Source organism: Bemisia tabaci, chromosome 8 (genome assembly GCF_918797505.1).
Source record: "Bemisia tabaci chromosome 8, PGI_BMITA_v3".
In the NCBI taxonomy this organism is placed as follows: domain Eukaryota; kingdom Metazoa; phylum Arthropoda; class Insecta; order Hemiptera; family Aleyrodidae; genus Bemisia; species Bemisia tabaci.
In genome coordinates, this window is record NC_092800.1 from 11,834,013 (window position 1) to 11,853,399 (window position 19,387).

At 36.3% G+C, this 19,387-nt stretch overlaps 2 protein-coding genes across 2 annotated transcripts; both read right to left on the minus strand.

Annotated features, from left to right (window-relative positions):
- Positions 1-821: 821 nt before the first annotated feature.
- Positions 822-13,156, minus strand: Hr78 (Hormone-receptor-like in 78). The gene is made up of 10 exons (XM_019048702.2): positions 12,891-13,156; positions 11,642-11,778; positions 10,671-10,850; positions 9,232-9,420; positions 8,328-8,485; positions 7,626-7,849; positions 6,870-7,038; positions 6,122-6,230; positions 2,787-3,047; positions 822-1,249 (listed from the first exon to the last, which is right to left on the minus strand). The coding sequence occupies exons 2-10, from the start codon at positions 11,748-11,750 to the stop codon at positions 1,191-1,193; spliced, it is 1,458 nt and encodes a 485-aa protein (XP_018904247.1). The 5' UTR covers positions 11,751-11,778; positions 12,891-13,156; the 3' UTR covers positions 822-1,190.
- A 796-nt stretch (positions 13,157-13,952) lies between these two features.
- Arfrp1 (ADP-ribosylation factor related protein 1) lies at positions 13,953-19,110 on the minus strand. Its single transcript, XM_019048737.2, has 5 exons — positions 18,694-19,110; positions 17,825-17,995; positions 17,334-17,415; positions 15,789-15,960; positions 13,953-15,189 (listed from the first exon to the last, which is right to left on the minus strand). Exons 1-5 carry the CDS (start codon positions 18,784-18,786, stop codon positions 15,096-15,098), a joined length of 612 nt encoding a protein of 203 aa, XP_018904282.1. The 5' UTR covers positions 18,787-19,110; the 3' UTR covers positions 13,953-15,095.
- Between the last annotated feature and the right edge of the window lie 277 nt (positions 19,111-19,387).

The following is a 19,387-nucleotide window of genomic DNA, read 5'->3' on the forward strand; positions in this document are numbered from 1 at the left end:
TTGCATGGTATTCATTCAGGCCATATTTTTTAGAGATATTTAGAGCTCTGATGAGATTTCTTACTGTTAAATCATTTCACAAGCAAGCTTCAAAGATTATTGAGATCTCTTATGTGCTAAATTTGGAACAAAAATTCGATTTTGATAGCGCATATTCCTTACTGAACAAGGTTCAAATGTTAACATTCTAACAGATGCTCCCTCTTGAGAATTTCATGGAGGACACAATTTGTGCAATGAAAATTACTGAAATTAACTCCTAAACAAGATTTTAACGTTTTTATTTAATGCTAGTTAAAATTTTATCTTCCTGCTCATAAAAAAAATTCAAGAGACTACGCAAATCAAAACACTTGATCCAGCAAATTGATACAGCATGTTTCTCCACCGAGCAGTGTTCGTTCCTTGCCCTTTTTTATCCAAAAAGTAAACAACAGCTAAGCCGAAGTGGCAAAATTGACATTGCTATGTTTTCATACCACAAAGACTGTTATAATATATGGCGTGCAATTTAACTTGAGTAAATTATGATTTTTCATGATAGGGAAGTTTGAATTTAAGCATCAAAAAAACGTTAATATCTTGGTTTGGAGTTTCTTTCCATAAATTCTGTTCTACAAATTGTGTTCTACGTCAAATTTTGATGAGAAAATATACATACATCAGATTGCTTAAACTTGCACCTTCTCTAGCAGTCTATTTAGATACGCGAACAAGTTGTGAAAAACTATGCACAAAAACGCTAGTAGCGAGACGTTTATTTTGAAGGAATAGTACCACAACAATAAAAACAAAAGAGGGCTTAAGAAAAATTATTCGGGTTCCCATCAAACATTTTTATTTTGAAGCATCTCGATGAATGCAAACAGAATACTATAGCACGGTAGATAAGTCAGGTTTGATCCAGAAACCTGGAGTCGAAGTATATAAAATAATCGAACTGAATCACAGTGGATGATAAAAACTAAAATAGAGTAAATAATGATAATTTAACTCACGTGGCGGAGGACAACTTACAGCTTAACAATTTGACAAACTCAACTAAATTAACTTATTGGAACGATTATCACAACAGAAAAAAATAAGATACTGGAACAAACTTTCCCTTTTTTTGGAAGAAAAAAAAACCAGTCAGATTGCACTTAACTTAACAAAAGTTAAAATTTAAGAAGTGGAGTCTTTCCAATAAGTTAATACTTGTCGTTATTCAATTCGAATTTTAGGGGTCCTAGTCCGGCACTCAACTGATCTGAAAACAAAAAACGACAAAATTAGCTCAAGTTGTAGCCCAGAAGTAAAAATTCAGCTGGTCAAAATCTAAAAAGTCTTTGAAAGTTATTTAAGATGCTAATCACAAAAAAAAAATATGTTTGCCTTTCCAAAGAAAATTTCTTAACCCTTTCCGGTCCATTGTCGGATATATTCGCCATGAAAAATGATGCGTTTAGGTCCGATGTTGGATATAGTCGCCCAAAAGTTTGAACTTCTGCGCAGGTCCGATGTCAGGTATATTCGACTGCTCCAGCAAGCGGCAGCCTCTGGTGGACCCTTTGGAAACCACTGTCTTTGTTGACAACATCGCTGCTACCTTAACCTTGCTTCTCGCCGCCGTGGAAAACTGCCATGGACCGGAAAGGGTTAAGATTTAAATAAGTCACTTGCACTGTTTGACAATTCATGCATTTTAAATCATAACATATTTTGACACTTCGAGATCCACACTCTTCAAGTTCAAATATTACAGTGCACAACCTGCAAACATGTTTGATTTAAAATGCTGAGGACATGATGGTTGATTCTAAAGCGCTTTGCAGCACTTGGTCCATAGTACCTCAGTTGTTTACATCTACCCACTAATTTTTGGAGATTTTCAACGGAAAAAAAAAAAATAAAATTCAATTTTCTAAGAAATTGGTGCATATTGGAGAGAAACAAAGATCACTTGCGGATTTAGCAGCCCGAAATACTGAGGTATCGCATGCTTAATAATTTTCCTCTGCTATTTCTGCTTGAGAGGTTTTCTCAGTCAAATAGCAAAATCCGCCTCTCAACCCTCATGTACAATTTATCCCTTTATTTTACATCTAATAGGACAGAAAAATATTTTACTCTGGTGTCTAATGACTAATGAAGCTGCTTGCTGCTTGATTGTAGCTGCTGAGGTCGAAACTGACCATACTTAGTTTTTTTTGTATCACCTAACAATTTTTCAGGAAATCGAATTTTCAACCAAAGAATAAGTTTTCAGATGCCAAAAAAAATGTGTTCCGGTTGAATTGGCTTTCCTGAAAATTTGTAGATGATGGAAACACTTATCATTTTTTCTTTCAGCGGCAAAAACAAGAGAGTAGTCTCAAAAAACACCTGCATAAAATAATCTTCCTGTTTTTATAGATGCAAAATAAAAGAACCAGTTCCAAAATAAGTACACAAGCTGATAAGCCATTTAACCAGGAAAAACCTCGTTATAAGACACAGTAGGATAATTTTTTAAAAGGGAATACAAGTATGTATTTTAGGCTGTTAAATTCGGAAATAACCTTGGTATATCTCTATCTTGTGCTAATATTCCGAGAAAATATTTTTCTTTTCTTTTTTTGGGAAAAGCCCCTTTTCTTTTGAAACATCTCCATTTTCTGGAAAATTGGTGGGTGTGGGAAAATATCTGAAATAAATTTTGGACTGAGCATTAAAAATTACTGATGGATAAGCTATTGTAAAGCAAGATATTAATCCAGAAAATCTGGTTCCAACTTGATCGATTAAATGCAGAAAATTATACTTACTTAATTTGTTGGGATCCGTGGAATCCATTTGGAGGATATGCGGGATAATATTGTCAATTTGAATAAAACCAATGAGGCCTGCAAAAAATAGCTCTTCCATAACTTGCGGATTCAAAGTCCGCAGAGGCGGTAGCTTCAACAGCAATTTTGGGAACCTGTCTTCATCGCTGGGAGAACTTGCTCGTACATACTCCCGCAACTCTTGGAATGCTTTTTCTTGAAGTTTGCAAATACTGAGCCGGTTACCTATGTCAGGGTGATCTGGTGGGCAAATACATTGGGCACAGTTAGAGCGGGATTAAATACATAGAATGTTTTGAGTCAAAAAGCAAATGGTTCAGAAATTAATTCTCTGGGCCATATTAATATTTTTAGCAAGCTCTATGATATTTTTTCCTTTGAACTATTTCAGAGGACAAAATGGTTTCTTTAAGTTTTATACAAAAAAAATCAATTTTCATTAGTTGGAGTGGTACAGAAAAAATTATCTTCAGAGTTTGCAAGAAATCCTGAAAAAGAGGTTTTCGAGTGTTTTGCATCAATGGGAATCTTAGCATGAGAAGGCACGGAGGAAATTTCCGGATTCAGCGCCTCATAATACGAAGGAATCACCTTATCTCGTCCGGGAGATTATTATATAGTAATTATTTGGATTTGCTGACTTCTAAACTCGACTTTCGATACTCCGCTACCAACTTGCGCTTCATGTACTAGGCGTCATCTTGATCTTGTGCAATCACCACTAGGTCATCAGCAAATCCGAGAAACTGACAAAGGGAGGTGATCAGCAAAGCACTAAGTTGGAGGATGGGCAGCAGATCAAAGGCTGCGCGCACTATAGGTACTTGGGGGGGGGGGGGGGGTGCGGTTGACCCAGGATGAAAGAACGGATCAAGGGATCAAGGAAAGAAACATCCAAGCAAAGAAGGCCACAGCGATGTTCAATGGAATCCTCTGGGATCCGCGGATTTCCAAAGAGAACAAGAGAAAAATTTACAAAGTTGAAGTCAAAAGTATTCTTACATATGACAGTGAAGTTTGGCAGCTGAAGGGATGGACCCAAGGGATGCTGAGAGCCACGAAGATAGATTTCTGGAGGAGGTGGCTGTAGGAATTTTTAGGAACGATCGGGTTCGCAATGAAAGAGTGCGGCAGATCATGGGAGTCGAAAATGACATCGTATTCGACGACATGATCAGACAGCTTGACTGGTATGGCCATGTTAATAGAATGACGGACGAAGGACTGCCAAAGAAGATGCTTGATTGGGTATTCTTCCAGGGAGGAGTCGAAGTGGATGCCCAGTGAAAGGGTAGCGACATAGGGTTTTAGAAGGAATGAGGGTAAGTGAACTCCCTGAAAGGCTTTTCGAGGATCGGGAACTTTGCTCCGCATTTGACGTTTTAACCATTCAGGAGCCGAAATCGCCGCCATCTTGGATTTTGTGCATTTCCGTGGGTCGAGAGGTCCCGATTATAGAGTGTTTCTGAACACTCTAATCAGAATGACTGCCGAGTTCGGCCTTTGCATGGTCCAAATCAGTACCATTTGGCATGAGATGTTTTTTTCTCCTATTTTTTGGAATCGGTGACCTCGAAAACAGATATCTGGAGTGTTTACTCCTCTCTTTCCTCCTCATTTGACGTTTTAGCCACTAAAGAGCCAAAATCGGCCGCCATCTTGGATTTTGGTCATTTCCGTGGGTCGAGGGGTCTGTATGACAATTTTTTTGGAATCTACGATTCAAAAAACATGAGGATCGACACCTCTCTTGACGTTTTGTGCCGTTTCACCAACATTTCAATTTCAGCCTCCATTTTGGCCGCCATCTTGTTTTTGGGGCCTTGGCATCAAAATCGGATAGTCCACCAAAGATTTTCTCATTCTAGGGACCAAAATGAAGGAGTAAACTTGCATCACAAACGTGCAAACGGGACGTAATTTTCGAACACATGCTTCCCTGACTATGCAATAAATCGCCTTTTTCCGTCATTTTTGAGCATTTCCGGCCGGTTTTCATTTCCGTTTAGATCCGTGGCCCATTGATGCACGTTAGTAAGTGTTTATTACTCGAAAGTATATACCTTAAGGTTGAAATAGAGAGAGAAAATTGGAAATTGCAGTTACAATCTATGGAAAGCATCGGTTACGGTGTGAAAAATCGTCTTTTTGCGTCAATTTCGAGGATTTTCGGTCGGTTTCCGGTTTCCATCAGGCCGTTAATCGATCGGTAAATGTATGGAAAGCGTCGATAGTCTGATTTTATACATCTTAGAGGGTGAACTGGGGGAAAACATCGTTAATTGAAGTGTTCATTATCGAAATATTTGGATTCAAATGTAAAAAATCGTCTTTTTTTACCAATTTTTGACCTTTTTTGGCCTATTTGAATTTTTTTAGGCCCTTAACCGTCCGATTACTATTGAAAAAAGTATATCAACCAAAAGTATATATCCTAAGCTCGAAGTATAAAAAAAAAATCGAAAATCGGAGTGACTGTTTTTTAGATAATTGAGTTTGAACATTGAATGGCAAAAAAATCGTAAATTTTAAAAAACTCTAAATTACGGCTATTTAAATAATTTTCAGCTTAATTTCGATGGCATATTTAGAATCTACATGAAAAACTGGTCTAGAAACACTCTTTCAAAGTATGATGGATTGATACAGAGTCTCGCTATGGAGAGTCAAAGAGAGGGAAGTCGAGAAAATGAGAATCGCTAAAACGGGCTTTTTTGAATATCGCTAAAATTCACCCCATCTTTGGGGGTCGATATCTCGCGAACGGGGCGTCGGATGGGAAAACCCTTCAAATTAGTTTCTTATAATGATGTAAAGACCCCGTATACCAATTTTCAGCCAAATCGGAGGGGGTCGGGTTCCGAGCCTGGCACAGTTGACGTGGAATGACCTAGAGATAAACATTTTTTTCAAAATTTTCTGAGACTTTTGAAAAAATTTGGCAAAATCTAATACATTTTTTTCGGGAGACAAAAAAAAGGGGAAAGTAAACCTTGTAGCTAAATGAATTTTTGGGAGGCTCTCCTAAATTAACGGAGAATCCAGACTCCATGATTCAACTGGAATTCTTCCGAGCAAACTTAGGAAACATCTGGCAACACAGTGTACCACCATTTTACAAAGATTACAACGACTAATTTTATGATCAAACTGATCTCGGAGTTTTTGATCTTGATTTTTAATATTTCTTAGAGTGCACAGACCTCTATTGTGAGATACCCAAGGCCCATGGCTAAAATTATTTGAATACGAAAGAAAAACACAAGAGACTCATTTGATCTGGAATAAATTTAAAAAGTTGCAGGATTACATACCTGAGCTAAAAAGAGAGATCAGTTTTAAGTACGCAAACTCGTGATCATTGACGGACATACTACTCATTCCCGAGATGTAGTCTTGAAGAAGGCAAATATGATCACTGACCTGGAAGCGATTGAAAATATAGACTTTAGGTGTACTAACAAAACAAAAAAATTGAGATTTGATGAATAAGCATTTAATTCTCAATAAACAGGACAGATTAAACTAGAATACAACGGTATACGTCATCTTATCTACTGCAACCATTGTTAAAAAGTACACCTTACTTTCATCATGAACATTTTTAATTCAGAAACCTTTCAAATGAGCAGTTTTTCTACCGCCCAAGTACAAGTTACTGTAGAGGTGCTGAAAGTTGACCCATTGGCATACAACAATATCACTAAGTCATTAGTCGATTTGGCATTGCGAGTTCTTGTCAATATTTATGTGAGTAGTGTAACTAACATAAAACTTATAAGGTATGGTAATTCACCATGTACTTTTTTGTGGTATTTTGGTAATATTGCGCAGTTGAACATGAAATAACCTCAAATTTTTCTGACTTTTTCTCATTCCACAATTTGCGTGATTTGGACGGCGATAAATAAAGCAGCAGTAACACTTTGAGACGATTGACAATTGGAAGGAAATGTGAGAGAGAGAGAGAGAGAGAGAGAGAGAGAGAGAGCAGTGAAAGCTAGTTACGATAAGGAGTGGAAAAAATTGAAGAGAGAAATCTTGATACTTTTGAGGGCTTACCTGTTTCACTCTTGAAGCAGATATTTTTTCTAAAGTCACAGATATGTGTAGGTGATTGACTATAGAGGAAAGGATTGTAGACAAGGAAATTTTTTGTGAACATTGCACTAGTCCCAGAAAAAATAGTTCAGGCCAAGCATGCTTTAGGAGAGCCACTTGTGTGTTAAAACTGTAACAAAATCAAAGAAAAATTTAGCAAAAATTAGAAGGAATAATAGTAACAATAGTAACTAATTTTTTCTTCAGTTGATGGTGAACTCTTTTAAGTTTTTTTATTTTTGTAAAACATATGTTTGGTGTTGTTAGAGGAAGGGCCTTGACAGATATTTTAATTGAAACAGTTGTAAGTTTCAAATCAATGTTCAAGGAATGCAAAAACTGTCCGATCTTGCAGTCCATGGATCGCAACAAACTGGAAGCTACGAGGCATTTATCGAGAGCAATGACTTCTTTCTTTGTGCTGATTGCTTCAAATAAAAGAGGTGAACGAGAGTTTTTGCGCTGTAGGTCAGAAATTTCACTGAGAAGTATACACAGAGAAAAGATCAGAATTCTGGAACTTTTTACACTCTTACAATACTTCACTGAAAGCTGTTTGGGTGAAAACAATGCAACATAATGTTATAATTTAAAGAACAACATATGAAGTGTACAATAGTCTTTTGAAACCCCATTCATAAAAAATAATTAAGTAATTGAGTTGGTCAATTGGGAAAAAATGAGACTTTTAAATAAGTGAGAAAAAACTGACATTACCTTAGCTTCTTAAAAGCAGGAAAATTTTGTACCCAGTGCACTGTAAGGAAGAGAAGTCTCGATGCACACTCGCACATATAGTACGTGACCACATACTTCGAAAATGGACTAGAATTAGGAGCGTACAGCACAAATGGAACCAAGGCAGGCCACAACAAAGGGTCCTCGGAGACCACCCCTTCATCTTCATTTTCCGAAGTGTTGGCCTCTTCATCATTGACATTCTATCAAAACATAATTGAAATTCTAGATAAAATACGAAGCTATGGTTTACAGCAATTTTTAAATGATGTATTATTTAGACCAGAAATGGTAAGATGGTTTGAAAAATATGACATCCAGAGCAAAAGTTCAAGGACAATGGCGTGGCGTGCTTTGTGATACATCAATTGATCTGTCATTTAAATCCACAGAAAAGGATCGATTAACAGGGTGTTCACAACAAACACCTTAATAATAATTGACTCTTAACCATAGCTTCAAATGGGAAAATATCGATGATTGATCATTCACGCCTTGACACTGTTCAAAGATGGAGAATTGAGACTTCATTCCATTAATTTCATCATGACTTTGGAGACCTGAGATCATAAATTAGAGAAATCGAGAGTTTTGAACAGGATGTCGAGACAATGATGGCTTAAAATCAAGGAGCTAACCTAGGTTTACATAGGATATCACATTTAACAGGAGAGACCATACCTTCTTAATGACTTTGGCCATTGTATCTAGAGCACTATTGATTACAGATTTGTCTTGAACATTCCAAAAAGCATCTACAAAATCTTCTTCTCGGGAACCGCTATCTAAAGAGCTTTCCTCATCTGCTGCCGGTGAACTCTGCCTCGAAACAACATCATCTGAAAAAACAAGAGTACGCTGAGAAATGAGGAATTTCTGTTAAAATATGGTCAGTTGGTCAGCAAATAGGGAACAAAAGCTATCTTTTTACTTTCCTTCACTTTCTCACTACGACTTATTTGTCTTCATGTTTGAATGTGTTCATACTAGACATGATATAACCAAGATATAAGCCGCAATTCCAATAAAGATACTTCCATTTAGATATTGTAAATATTAATGGCTAAGGCACAATACTGCCTAACTGACTATTTTAGCAAAAATGACTTGGCGACTTTGCCGCATTTTACAGTATAAAATACGCAAGCTGATGTTTATAGTTTATTTCAAATTTCGCATCAAAGCGCTGTAACGACACTGTAATGTATAGAAAAATTGCAAATTAAACCTCAAAAATATAAAAATTGCGAAGTTTTTTCTTCGCCCTGTAAAATAGACAGTTTGCAGAAAGGCAGAATTGATAAAATGACTTAAACTGTTTTTTTTTCTTGAACTTTTTCTTCTGTAAAAAAAAAAATACCTGTCTAACCTAATAACTTGAAATTGATTTGAGGGGTTTTGAAGGGTCAACAGTGGTAAAACAGCAATGTTGGCTGATTTTTAGGCTTACTTACAGTGATTTCATGTTACTGACCTCAGCCACATTAATTGATTTAATAAGACAATTTGTCAATTACTTTGAAACGACAATAAATTTTGAAAGACAAATTAAAATTGCACTCTAAAAAATCATTAGACAACTCACCAAAGCTTAAACCAAATCCTAGTGGGCTCATCATACCAAAATTGGACAAGTTAAAGCCACCGGCAGATTGATAATTCGAGAATTGCAAATCCTTCCGGATAAATAACTTATTATTGGAATAATTGGAGACATTGCTATCCTGCGAAAACTCTTTTTTATCAGAGATTGGTTTCCTTTCATGCTGCACCGCTGAAAAATAGAAAGAAAACAAACACTTACTCATAAAAATCCTATTTAACCGCAGATAAATACTTCTAATATATGTATATATATATAATTGAAATTTGGATATTTATTTACGAACACTGAAATAGGAGGCGTTGAAATTGCATAATGTATAATGTATGTTCATGCACTTGAAACTCTCGACGGCCTTAGTGAAAGTTTTACTTGAGTACAAATTAGAGGACAACAACGCAAAGCTTTTGTCTACAGCTTATTCTAAAGATTAGAGAAAGTGAAGCGTCTCTCAAACAAAAACATGCAACAGTGAGGATTCTTAAAAATGTCATTGACTTTGATAAAAAAGCCAACGACATTTTTAGGCTTTTTTTGGCTTTTTTGATCATTTAAATAAGTTGACATGAGGCATTGAACCATCTGGTTCGCTCCTACAAAACAGCATGGTGTTACGAAAAAAATTCGAGCCTTGGATACATCTGTCCCAAGCAAGAGGAATGGATTAATGGATACACGATTTAGAGGTAAAATCCAGGAGGAACTGGGTTCGTTAATATGAATCTGACATTTTCGAATGCCACTAATTAGGGCACTTTTTTCCTAGTTGTTGGCAAACAGGCAACAGGAGACATAAGAAAAACTTAATCTAAATATATAAACAATCTTGCAAACTGTTCTCAATTCTTTTGGAAATGGGATTTCTGTTGCTTTAAGATTGTCGACATTCTGTTGCTTTTCGTTACATAGAGAAAGCAAAAAAATTTGAAAATGTATGACTTGGACAACACAAATTGAGCTTATAGAGAAGATTACAGATTTTTTTCTGTGCTCAATAAAATTTTTGGCCAGTTTTACCGTTAAGAGTTTATTTACTGGTCTGTAAATAGACCCATTCAAAGCGGTTTGCAAAAGTTCAAAAGATTTTAGCAAACCAAAAACATTAGGAATCACAGGACACCAAAACTAAAAATCTTGTATGATGATCAGGTATAAAAGAGTTCAGCTTTATTGCTCGTTCGGTGTATTTTTAAAATTTAATGACAGAATACTTGATAACGCTGGAGCTGGGTCACTGCTCTCATGCACTGTACAATTTTTCCCATTTTGCTGGATCGAAATAGGCTCCACACTCTCTGAAGAATCCTACGTTAGAGGATGCTGCTAATACAGCTTAGGTTACTTTTTGTTTCCTTCATCTTTAGAGAAAAAACTCCAGTGTAAACCTAAATTCATGCAACCTAGAATACAGAAATACTCACAGTCACTCCTCATGCCCATGTTCAGGCACTTTTGAAGTCGACAATACTGACATCGATTGCGGTGATGTTTCGTCACTTCACAATTTTTGCTACCACGGCACTGATATCCTAGCTGCTTCCGGATTGATCGCTTGAAAAATCCTTTGCACCCTTCACAACTTATTGCACCATAATGCCGGCCTGAAATTAAATTTAATTTTGATTAGTGATAAAAGCAGAGCTCAAAACTGGACGGAGGAGGTTCTACCCATGAATCACAGCTATTGGCATGGAACAGAACATGAATCACGCAGTAACTGCACTATGTGTGTGTGTGTGTGCCAAGGAGTTGTCTTGTGATGGTCGGACTTCCCTAATTTTCAGGGTGCGATCTGACAAGCAGACTGGCTGCCCTACGGATCCTTGTACCTCCCAGTTGGATGTTGACTATGGTACAATGTTAAAAAGTTGTTTCAAACGTAATAATGCATCAGGCAGTAGTTTTAGACATCAATTTCTTTGAAATGTTCGTTAAAACACGTAGTCAATGCAACCCTTGATTTTCAAGCGTTCATAACTTTTTTAATTTTTGATTAAATGAGCTAATCTAAATCTTATTTGAAATACGATTCCTCAGACTTTCAAATAAAAGTAAGAGAGCTTCTACTTAACTTAGTTTTGGACATAGAGTATTAGCTTCACCTCTTTTTGAACAGCCTACTGCATAAAAAGGGTAAAGAAATAACATTTTCACAATGAGGCTACAACATAGCTTTGTCAGGAAAGTGCAACCTTGACATATTCTATTTTATCATTGCTGTCAAATAGTTCCTTTTTTCATGAGATAAAAGTGCTATGTTACTGAAGCATTCAATTACAAAGAGAATTTGATAATACCACAAAGAGATAGTCTGTGATGATATTTGGTGCCATCATTTAAAAGATTAAAGTCCTGGGTAATTCATGGTGAATAATTATTGATTGGAACATACCTGAAGCCCTGTCACCGCAAACAACACATATTTCTACTGCTAGACACAGGGAATGCATTTTGTCAGAATTCACACTTAAATCAAAGGAACGTTCAACGTCCATTTTCATTCTTCCTTCAGATTAACATTGCTGCATCCTGGAGACAAACAGATTTCAAAGTCAGTGAAAAAAAAATAAAAAAATCATTTAATAAAATTTCCTACCATTCACAATGCATTGACCTCTTTTTAATTTTCTGCAGAGTTTCCACAGTAATTTCTTCATTTTCTCATTCCCCAACTTCTTTTGCTTTTCCCTTACTCTGTAGTTTTTGAATTCCCTGAACATTCAATGCAAATTTCACTTGGATATTTTTTCTTTTGGATAAGTGTATTAACTTCTACTGGAGGCTACTTGCAAAATTCCCCGACTTTTTCTGAGAACTCCCTAGCTTTTCCAGGTTGTCATAAATTCCCTGACTTTCCAGACCGCTGGAAACCCTGCTTTTCATGCCTCCGTGTGGTGGAAAATCTGTAGAAATTTGATTCCTTACCAATCACGTAAATTTTTATTCCAGAAGGACATGTTAAACTGAGTTACCCCTACTACAGCGGTGATAAGAATAACATCCCTGAATTTTGTACATTATCCTATGGAGACTTCTTTTGGACGCAGGAATTTTTAAGCAGTATGATCCAATCTTTTACCACAAATTATCAACAGCCACCACGACATCGGATAACTGGATACAAAGGAGGGCTCTCTTGGTAACGTTGGCTATCCCGACGATTACAGCTTTGATTTACGGAGCTTTTGTTGACCATAGGAGTTTGATAGAGAAAAAAGCAGCAGCAACTTTGTAATTTTTGCAAAATTTAATATAGGATAAAGAACTCTAAATGCAAGACCTCCATTCTCTGAGAAAAACATAACCTATTTCATGTAAGCACATCGACATATTTATAGGGGCCGCTGCCCCAGGAAATAAAAAAGATTGTAAGCGCATTGAAAGTTGAATAACTGAGACATGACAATAAACTACTAAAGGTGAGAATATTGATTGCAACGAGTCCATAGAAAAGATTTGACTTTTACTTCCAATACTATTTTGTTGACTACTTACAGGGAAGATTTAAAAATAACAGTCCTGATTTTCAGTACAGAAATTTAAGGTCGCAAGGTAGAATATCTAAGTGATGGAAAGACGCGACTAAAGACTTGGAATAATTTAAAAGAAAAAAAGTGCATGGAAAAGAGTCGTATACTTACAAATTTCTTTGAAATTTGAAAAAAATTCACATTCTGTGCATGGCACAAGTGGCTTCCTAAAACAGAGCAAGGTGCACAATCTTTGAATATGTACTTGGAAAATGAGATCTGAAGACAATTGTTTGGCACAGTATTGTTTGGATATTGGAGTGCTAACTTCTGAATTAGCGAATAAAATGGGCTTCACTCCTATCAGTGACAACAAATTAGGTGGTCAAACCTAAACAGAATGAAAACGCAAACGCGACAATTTTCGGAAAAATTTCAAGGCACAGAAATTCATGAAGTAGTGACAGTAATTTCCGTGAGAGTGCGTTATAATCTCGTGGCGCGAAAACGGTCAATTTTTAAATTGTCGGACCCTCGCTAACACGCCGCTCAAAGGAAGAGGGGGGGGGGGGTTTAAGTTCATTGAGTTCACTGTTTGCAAGGATTACAGCAGATTTTAGGAGCTTTCCGTCAACCCTTGCACTTGACCCTCTGGGCTGCAGTAGTGCAATAGCATGGGGGAAGGAATTTTTTGTCTCTTTTCGAAGAAAAATATAATAAAAAAAAGGGGCTGCAACATAACTCCGTTGAGATGCTGTACTGACTTCAGCTGCAAGGGAGCATAGATTACTTGTCTCTTTCTGAGCAGTAGTGGTGTCTCCTTACTTAAAATTTCGTTTTGAGCTTTCTTTTCCTAGCGGGACTTGCGGCATCGTTACATCAAAGGGGTCAAACAATGCGTTCCCCCGCAACCCTCCAAGAGTGGTTACAGCCTCCGTTGCCCCTTTTGGTGGTGGTGATTTGCCTATGTGTGCGAGAGAGACAGAAAATAGCCAGGCGGGTGTGCGAGAGAAAAAGAAAATAGCCAGGCAGCTCGCTAATGTATGCGAGAGGGATAGAAAAACGCCTGACGAAACGCATATGCGTGTGTGTGTGCGAGAGAGACAGAAAATAGCCAGGTGGCTTGCTTAAGTGTGCGAGAGAGATAAAAAATCTGAAAAAATCTAAAAAATCTCACTCTGAGAAAAAACAGTCATGAATTTGAGGATTTAAGGAAAAAAAATAGAGAGGGCGTATCAAAAAATAGATTTATTACTTGAAAATCACAAATGAAATAATATTTTCATCTTAACTATAATATAAAAATAGAAATTTTAACAATTTAAAATCAAAAAGTACAACATTTTCCGTAAGACATGATTGACAAATTAGAATCAGAGGTGCTTGATTGCATTGCAAATGCTGCACAATTTTGCTTGAAAAGTTGGTTTTTCTCCTTAAGTTTCAAATTTTCTTTTACACATTGGCAATTTTTTCTGTGACTGATGAAAATTTTCTGAAATTTTCAATGCACCCTTTGATGGATATAGAGACAATTTGTCAAGTATAACTGCCGAATGTTGCAATACAAGCAATCCTTTTTCGCTCTAACCTTAACTTCATTTTTACAGAAATTAAATGTACATAAAAATTACCACTTCAGTTAAGGAACAAAATATACAACAAATTCATCTATGAAACAGGGGGAAAATGCACTTAACAATCAAATAGTCTCCGCTAATATTTGAGGGACTGTACATAAAGCTTACCTCTTCGTGAAAACAAATTTTTTATACTGACTGAGCCCTCCAGTGGCTTTATTTAGTTTTTTTACAATCACAGCGGATGCATCTGAGCCTCAATGACCTTACTCCATAATTTTTGTTTCGCTTTTTAAGTCTACGCCTTTTCCTTCTTGATGGCAACCCTGCAACTGTGGGATAGATGAAATAGTAGAAAGTGATTTAAGAATGAAAGTTTAATTTTTTTTCTTCTCTGTATTTTCCCTTAAACCTCTACCAACTGCATTACTCAGTGTGTGGTAAGTTTTAGCTAAAATTCAAAAAAGACACTGACAAGCTTATATTGACGCCGAAATGTATCTGCTGTGATTGTGAACACTAAGAATAACGCCACAAAAAAGTTCATTATGCATCTTAAAAGTTTAGAATAAGCTTTAAAATGAAGCTCTTCGGGAACAATAGGAGCAAGAAATGAAAAAATTTACAAGCTCTGAAAAAAATTCGAGTTTTTTCATGTAGGTCAAAAAGAAGAGAGTTTTAACACCTAGATTATTCCTAGTTTTCTGCTTTTGTCTCGAAAAAGTAACTAAAGACAAGAGGACCAGTTAGCATTCACAAATACATTTGAGAGCTCAATAAAGACAGCGAGCAGCATTCAACTTGTTTCTTGTTGATTTCTTGGTGGCCGAACATCACTGTTTCTTTTAATACAATCGACGAGCCAGTTTATTCCTTCATCAATCCCTTCCCTGGAAGAGAGAAAGAAACATCAAAGCTATAAAACAGAATACAAGCAGAGCTAAAAGTGGAAAACATGAATGGTATTCTACCGAATGGAAATTTCTTCTGAATAGAATGACTGTAACTCTGCTGTGCAAAGGGAAAACGTTGTGTGAAAATCCAGATTTATCCGAATTTCTCTCCACAACACTCCATAATATTTGTACAAATTTCGAGATGTATGTGTAGAGGACTTTGAAAAAATATAATAAAAGAAGAGATTTTGAGACACAGAAAAGGAGATGGTGGTTTCACACTTTAGCCATCTATATGTAACATAATGACAATGCAAATTGTTATTTGGAGAATCTCAATTTTTAAAGAGAAATAAGGACTCATAAAAAACAAGATAATGTACTTCAAATGCAACGCTCTCATTATACTGATACCTAGGATTATATAGGATTACATGAATGATTATTTAAGGATTACATTATTTAGGGATATAAGAATTTGGAAAAAAAATTTAAATAAATACGAAAATTTCTCAAGGGATCATGAACCGTCATCCCTGAAGCTTACGTGTCCTAACAGTTGATAAATAATAGTAGAAACATGAATAACTTACCCTGTGAGCGCTGAAACTGGCATCACCATACAGTCTCTTCTCCCAATTAGATGAGCATTTTTGTTGAAAATTGGTTTTACTTCTCTGACACCCATGGATTCTGGGATGTCTTGCTTGTTTGCTAGAACTAGTAACGGAATACCACTGAGATTTTCGTTTGAGATCATTTTGTCTGGAAAGAGAAAGAGGACGAGTATTATCTTGCTGCTTACAGGAAAAGTTGGACCATTTAGAACTATGTCAGAACCCCATTCCAGATGAGTTTTTCACCAAATAGCGCAAATAACATTACGGCCATTGGTTCAGACAGTTGAAAAAGGCAAACTTGTCTAAAACAAGGCCTACTTTTTTATTTAAAAGACATATGAGGACTTTATCGAGAGAAGTTAGGAAAAAATTCTACATTTTCATTGGGTATTTTGTGCAAAATATACCTAACTTGACTGAAATAAACAAAAACAGCACGTTAAACCCTCCAACTTTGTGACCTTTTGATATAATTGTTGGGCAAGCAGGAAAATTTTTCCAAAAGAGTTGAACAGTGTGCCCTAAAAACTCATGAGGAGGTGGAAGTTTTCCAAGAAAATTCACTCCAGGAGTGAGTCAATCTTGATGTCGTAATAAAAAATGAACCTAAGTTTTTAAGAATCATGAAAAACCATGGAAAAAATTGGCTTGTATGGTGCATTATAAAGGAGTGGTACTGGATACTACCACATAACGGTTATTGAATAATTAAAACCAAAAAGGAACTTTAGCACTGTACATTGGATATTTTTTTTCATCGCAAATGAAATATTTCTTATGATTCTTGAGATTAGTTTTTACACATTGAATTTTCAGGTGATTACGTATAGCTTTCAAGCTTAATTTTTTATTTTTCATAAACTTCCGAAGTAAACATTTCTGATTTATTTTTGAATAAAAATACCAACATCCACTACAATTTGTTTGCATTCTTATTAAATATTCATGGTTTAGAATATTAAGACTTAGAACTGAATATGAACTCACAAAGGGAGGAAAATATTTTTCACAAAAAACAATAACATTATGAAGCGTTTGAGAAAAGAGAGCATGCTGATTGATATTCCAATCAGTCATTGAAACAGGTCGGTTGTTATAAGTTTATAGCTCCACCATTAAAAGATCTAATAAAAAAGTCCAACCTCACAATTTTTTTTATCGATCAGTCCTCTGTAACAAGCCATGGATCAAGATTCAATTAATTAGTGGAACGGGAGCTGGACTGCACGAAACACCTTACTTAAAATTGTGTAAGACCTCCTTTGCTTGCTAAAATACAACAAAGCCAGGCGCGCTTTGGACTGTACAGTCCATCATCAGTGGCACGACTCATGTGCATGTGACTGATCAAGTCACTTATGATGGATAGTACAGTCCAAAAACCATCGCTCTCTATTACATCTTAGTGAACAAATGACTTTTGGCACAATTTTAAATTAAATTTTAATGTTCAATAATTTGTCTGTAGGAAGATCATGAATCTGGATCCGAGTAAAGAATTGCAAGAAAAATACTCACCAAAAGTTTCTTTTGACTCAGGTATCCTATCCCTGTCATTTGAGTCAACTATATATATGATGGCATGAGATTCCGCATAGTACTGGAAAAATTACGAAAAATAAAAAAATTAGGATGCCATCATTACAAATTACTTTCAGATTACACAAATTAGGTCAAAATTTTCTGAGAGTGTTGGTGTCCCTAGGGCAGTATATTTGTAGTAGATTGCATAAACTTTTTATCCCAACTCACCTAAGTATGTTAGTAATCCAAATTTCGTTACACTAACAAACAATAACTGAGTGATAAAATTCAGATTAGGTACAGACATTTGGTGAGTCATAATAAAAAGTTAACGCAATCTACTAAAGGATTAGCAAAAGGAATCCTTTGGTGATTTAGAAATCTCTTTATTTCAAATTTTCTTCAGAACCACTCTATTCAAAATTTTGAATATTCTAAAGTCCTCTCAGCTTTGAATTAGTGAGCTTGGAATTTGATGAATTCACCTTATCCCAAAGAGATTGCAGTTCTTCTTGGCCACCGAGATCCCAAAAATTCAGCTGAATCCCAGAGACTGTAATTTTCCCGATATTCAGTCCGACAGTTGTGGTGATCTGCTTCGGATTCATGCCTTTGTAGTTTTTGGTGAATTTGGTTTTGGCCGACTCTAAATACGTCTGAAAAAGAATGAAAAACAAATTATTATTCTCTGAAAAAAGCATATATTTGTGAATTGCTACGTTAGGCTCACCCTCAGATGTGCAGAGGGTTTCGCTCTGATATTAGATCATGCCCTAAAAGTTGCAAGAGGGTCTCAGCCAGTGTGAGACTGCAGCACTATACATAAGTGGTCACTTCAAGAGTAACTGCTGACAAATTGAAGTATCAAATTTTTCAGTCATTGGTACTTTCAAAATTTACCCAATTGGCGCTCCTGGCTTCGCATCCTACGTACTTACTGACCAGTGCGCTTGCTTCATTTGCATTTCTGTAAAAATAATTCTTGCAGTCTTTTTATCTGCTAACTGTGAGTTCTGGAAAGGCACATATCCAGTCTTATGTTATTTTCCCTGAGGACAAATTTTTGCCCCACTCAAATGTAGCTATTTGCTGTAAAAGTAGTCATCAGAGATAACTTGTTTCCTATCACTAAGAGTAGAGGGTACCATGTGGCCTGTTCTCCATGGTACAGCTTTTGTTCTGTCTGGATGGACCAAGTCATGAACCAACGGTCAGTATGACGGAAAGAGCCATTGACCAGTCAGATTTGTCAGCTAAAACAGCTGACTTCATACAATTGACCATGCAACTGCAGATGGCAAATTCCAAAGTTTTGGCTAGATTGGCTTGAAGAAGAAAGAAGAAAAATACTCACCGTTTTACCAGCATTGTCAAGCCCCACGATGAGAACGCAGTAATCATCCTTCTGCACCAGGTATTTATACAAGCCGTAGAACAAAGTGAACATCTTGAATACTGTCAAAAAGCGTTAGAGAGGTGCTTTCTTTACGCAAAATTAATTCAAATCATTGATCAATCATAAAATGAGAGCGATGCTCTGAAGTTCAGGAATTTTGAAGATAAAATAACCTGATGCAAGGGGCATCTGACAGTACACAAGGAATGAAGTCCTCGAAAAGATAAAATAAAGAAAACTGAGGCAACATGTTAAAAATTCCCACCAGTTGACAAAATCCAGAATACATTACAGTATAGACCACTGAAATTCATCTCTGCTGCTAATCATAAAAGATCTCTTATCACCAAAATCACCTAACCTGCGCCATTTAATGTTTACATACGTGTTTCAGAATCTGACCGCTAGAGATAGCTACGATCTTTTCTCGGTTTGCCGCGAAGTTCAAAAATGCGGGCCTGATTTTTGTTAGCGACAACTCTTCTTTTTTTCATTCTTTGGAGGAACTCCCATCTCGTTGACATATTAAATTTAAGTCGATTTTGTGGCATTTTCAGAAAACCGAAGAGGGTTGTCAGAGTCACCAATATGAGATTTGTAAGGGAATCTGAGGCAGTAGGTATTGCACTGCCCGTTACTGAAAAGAGGAATA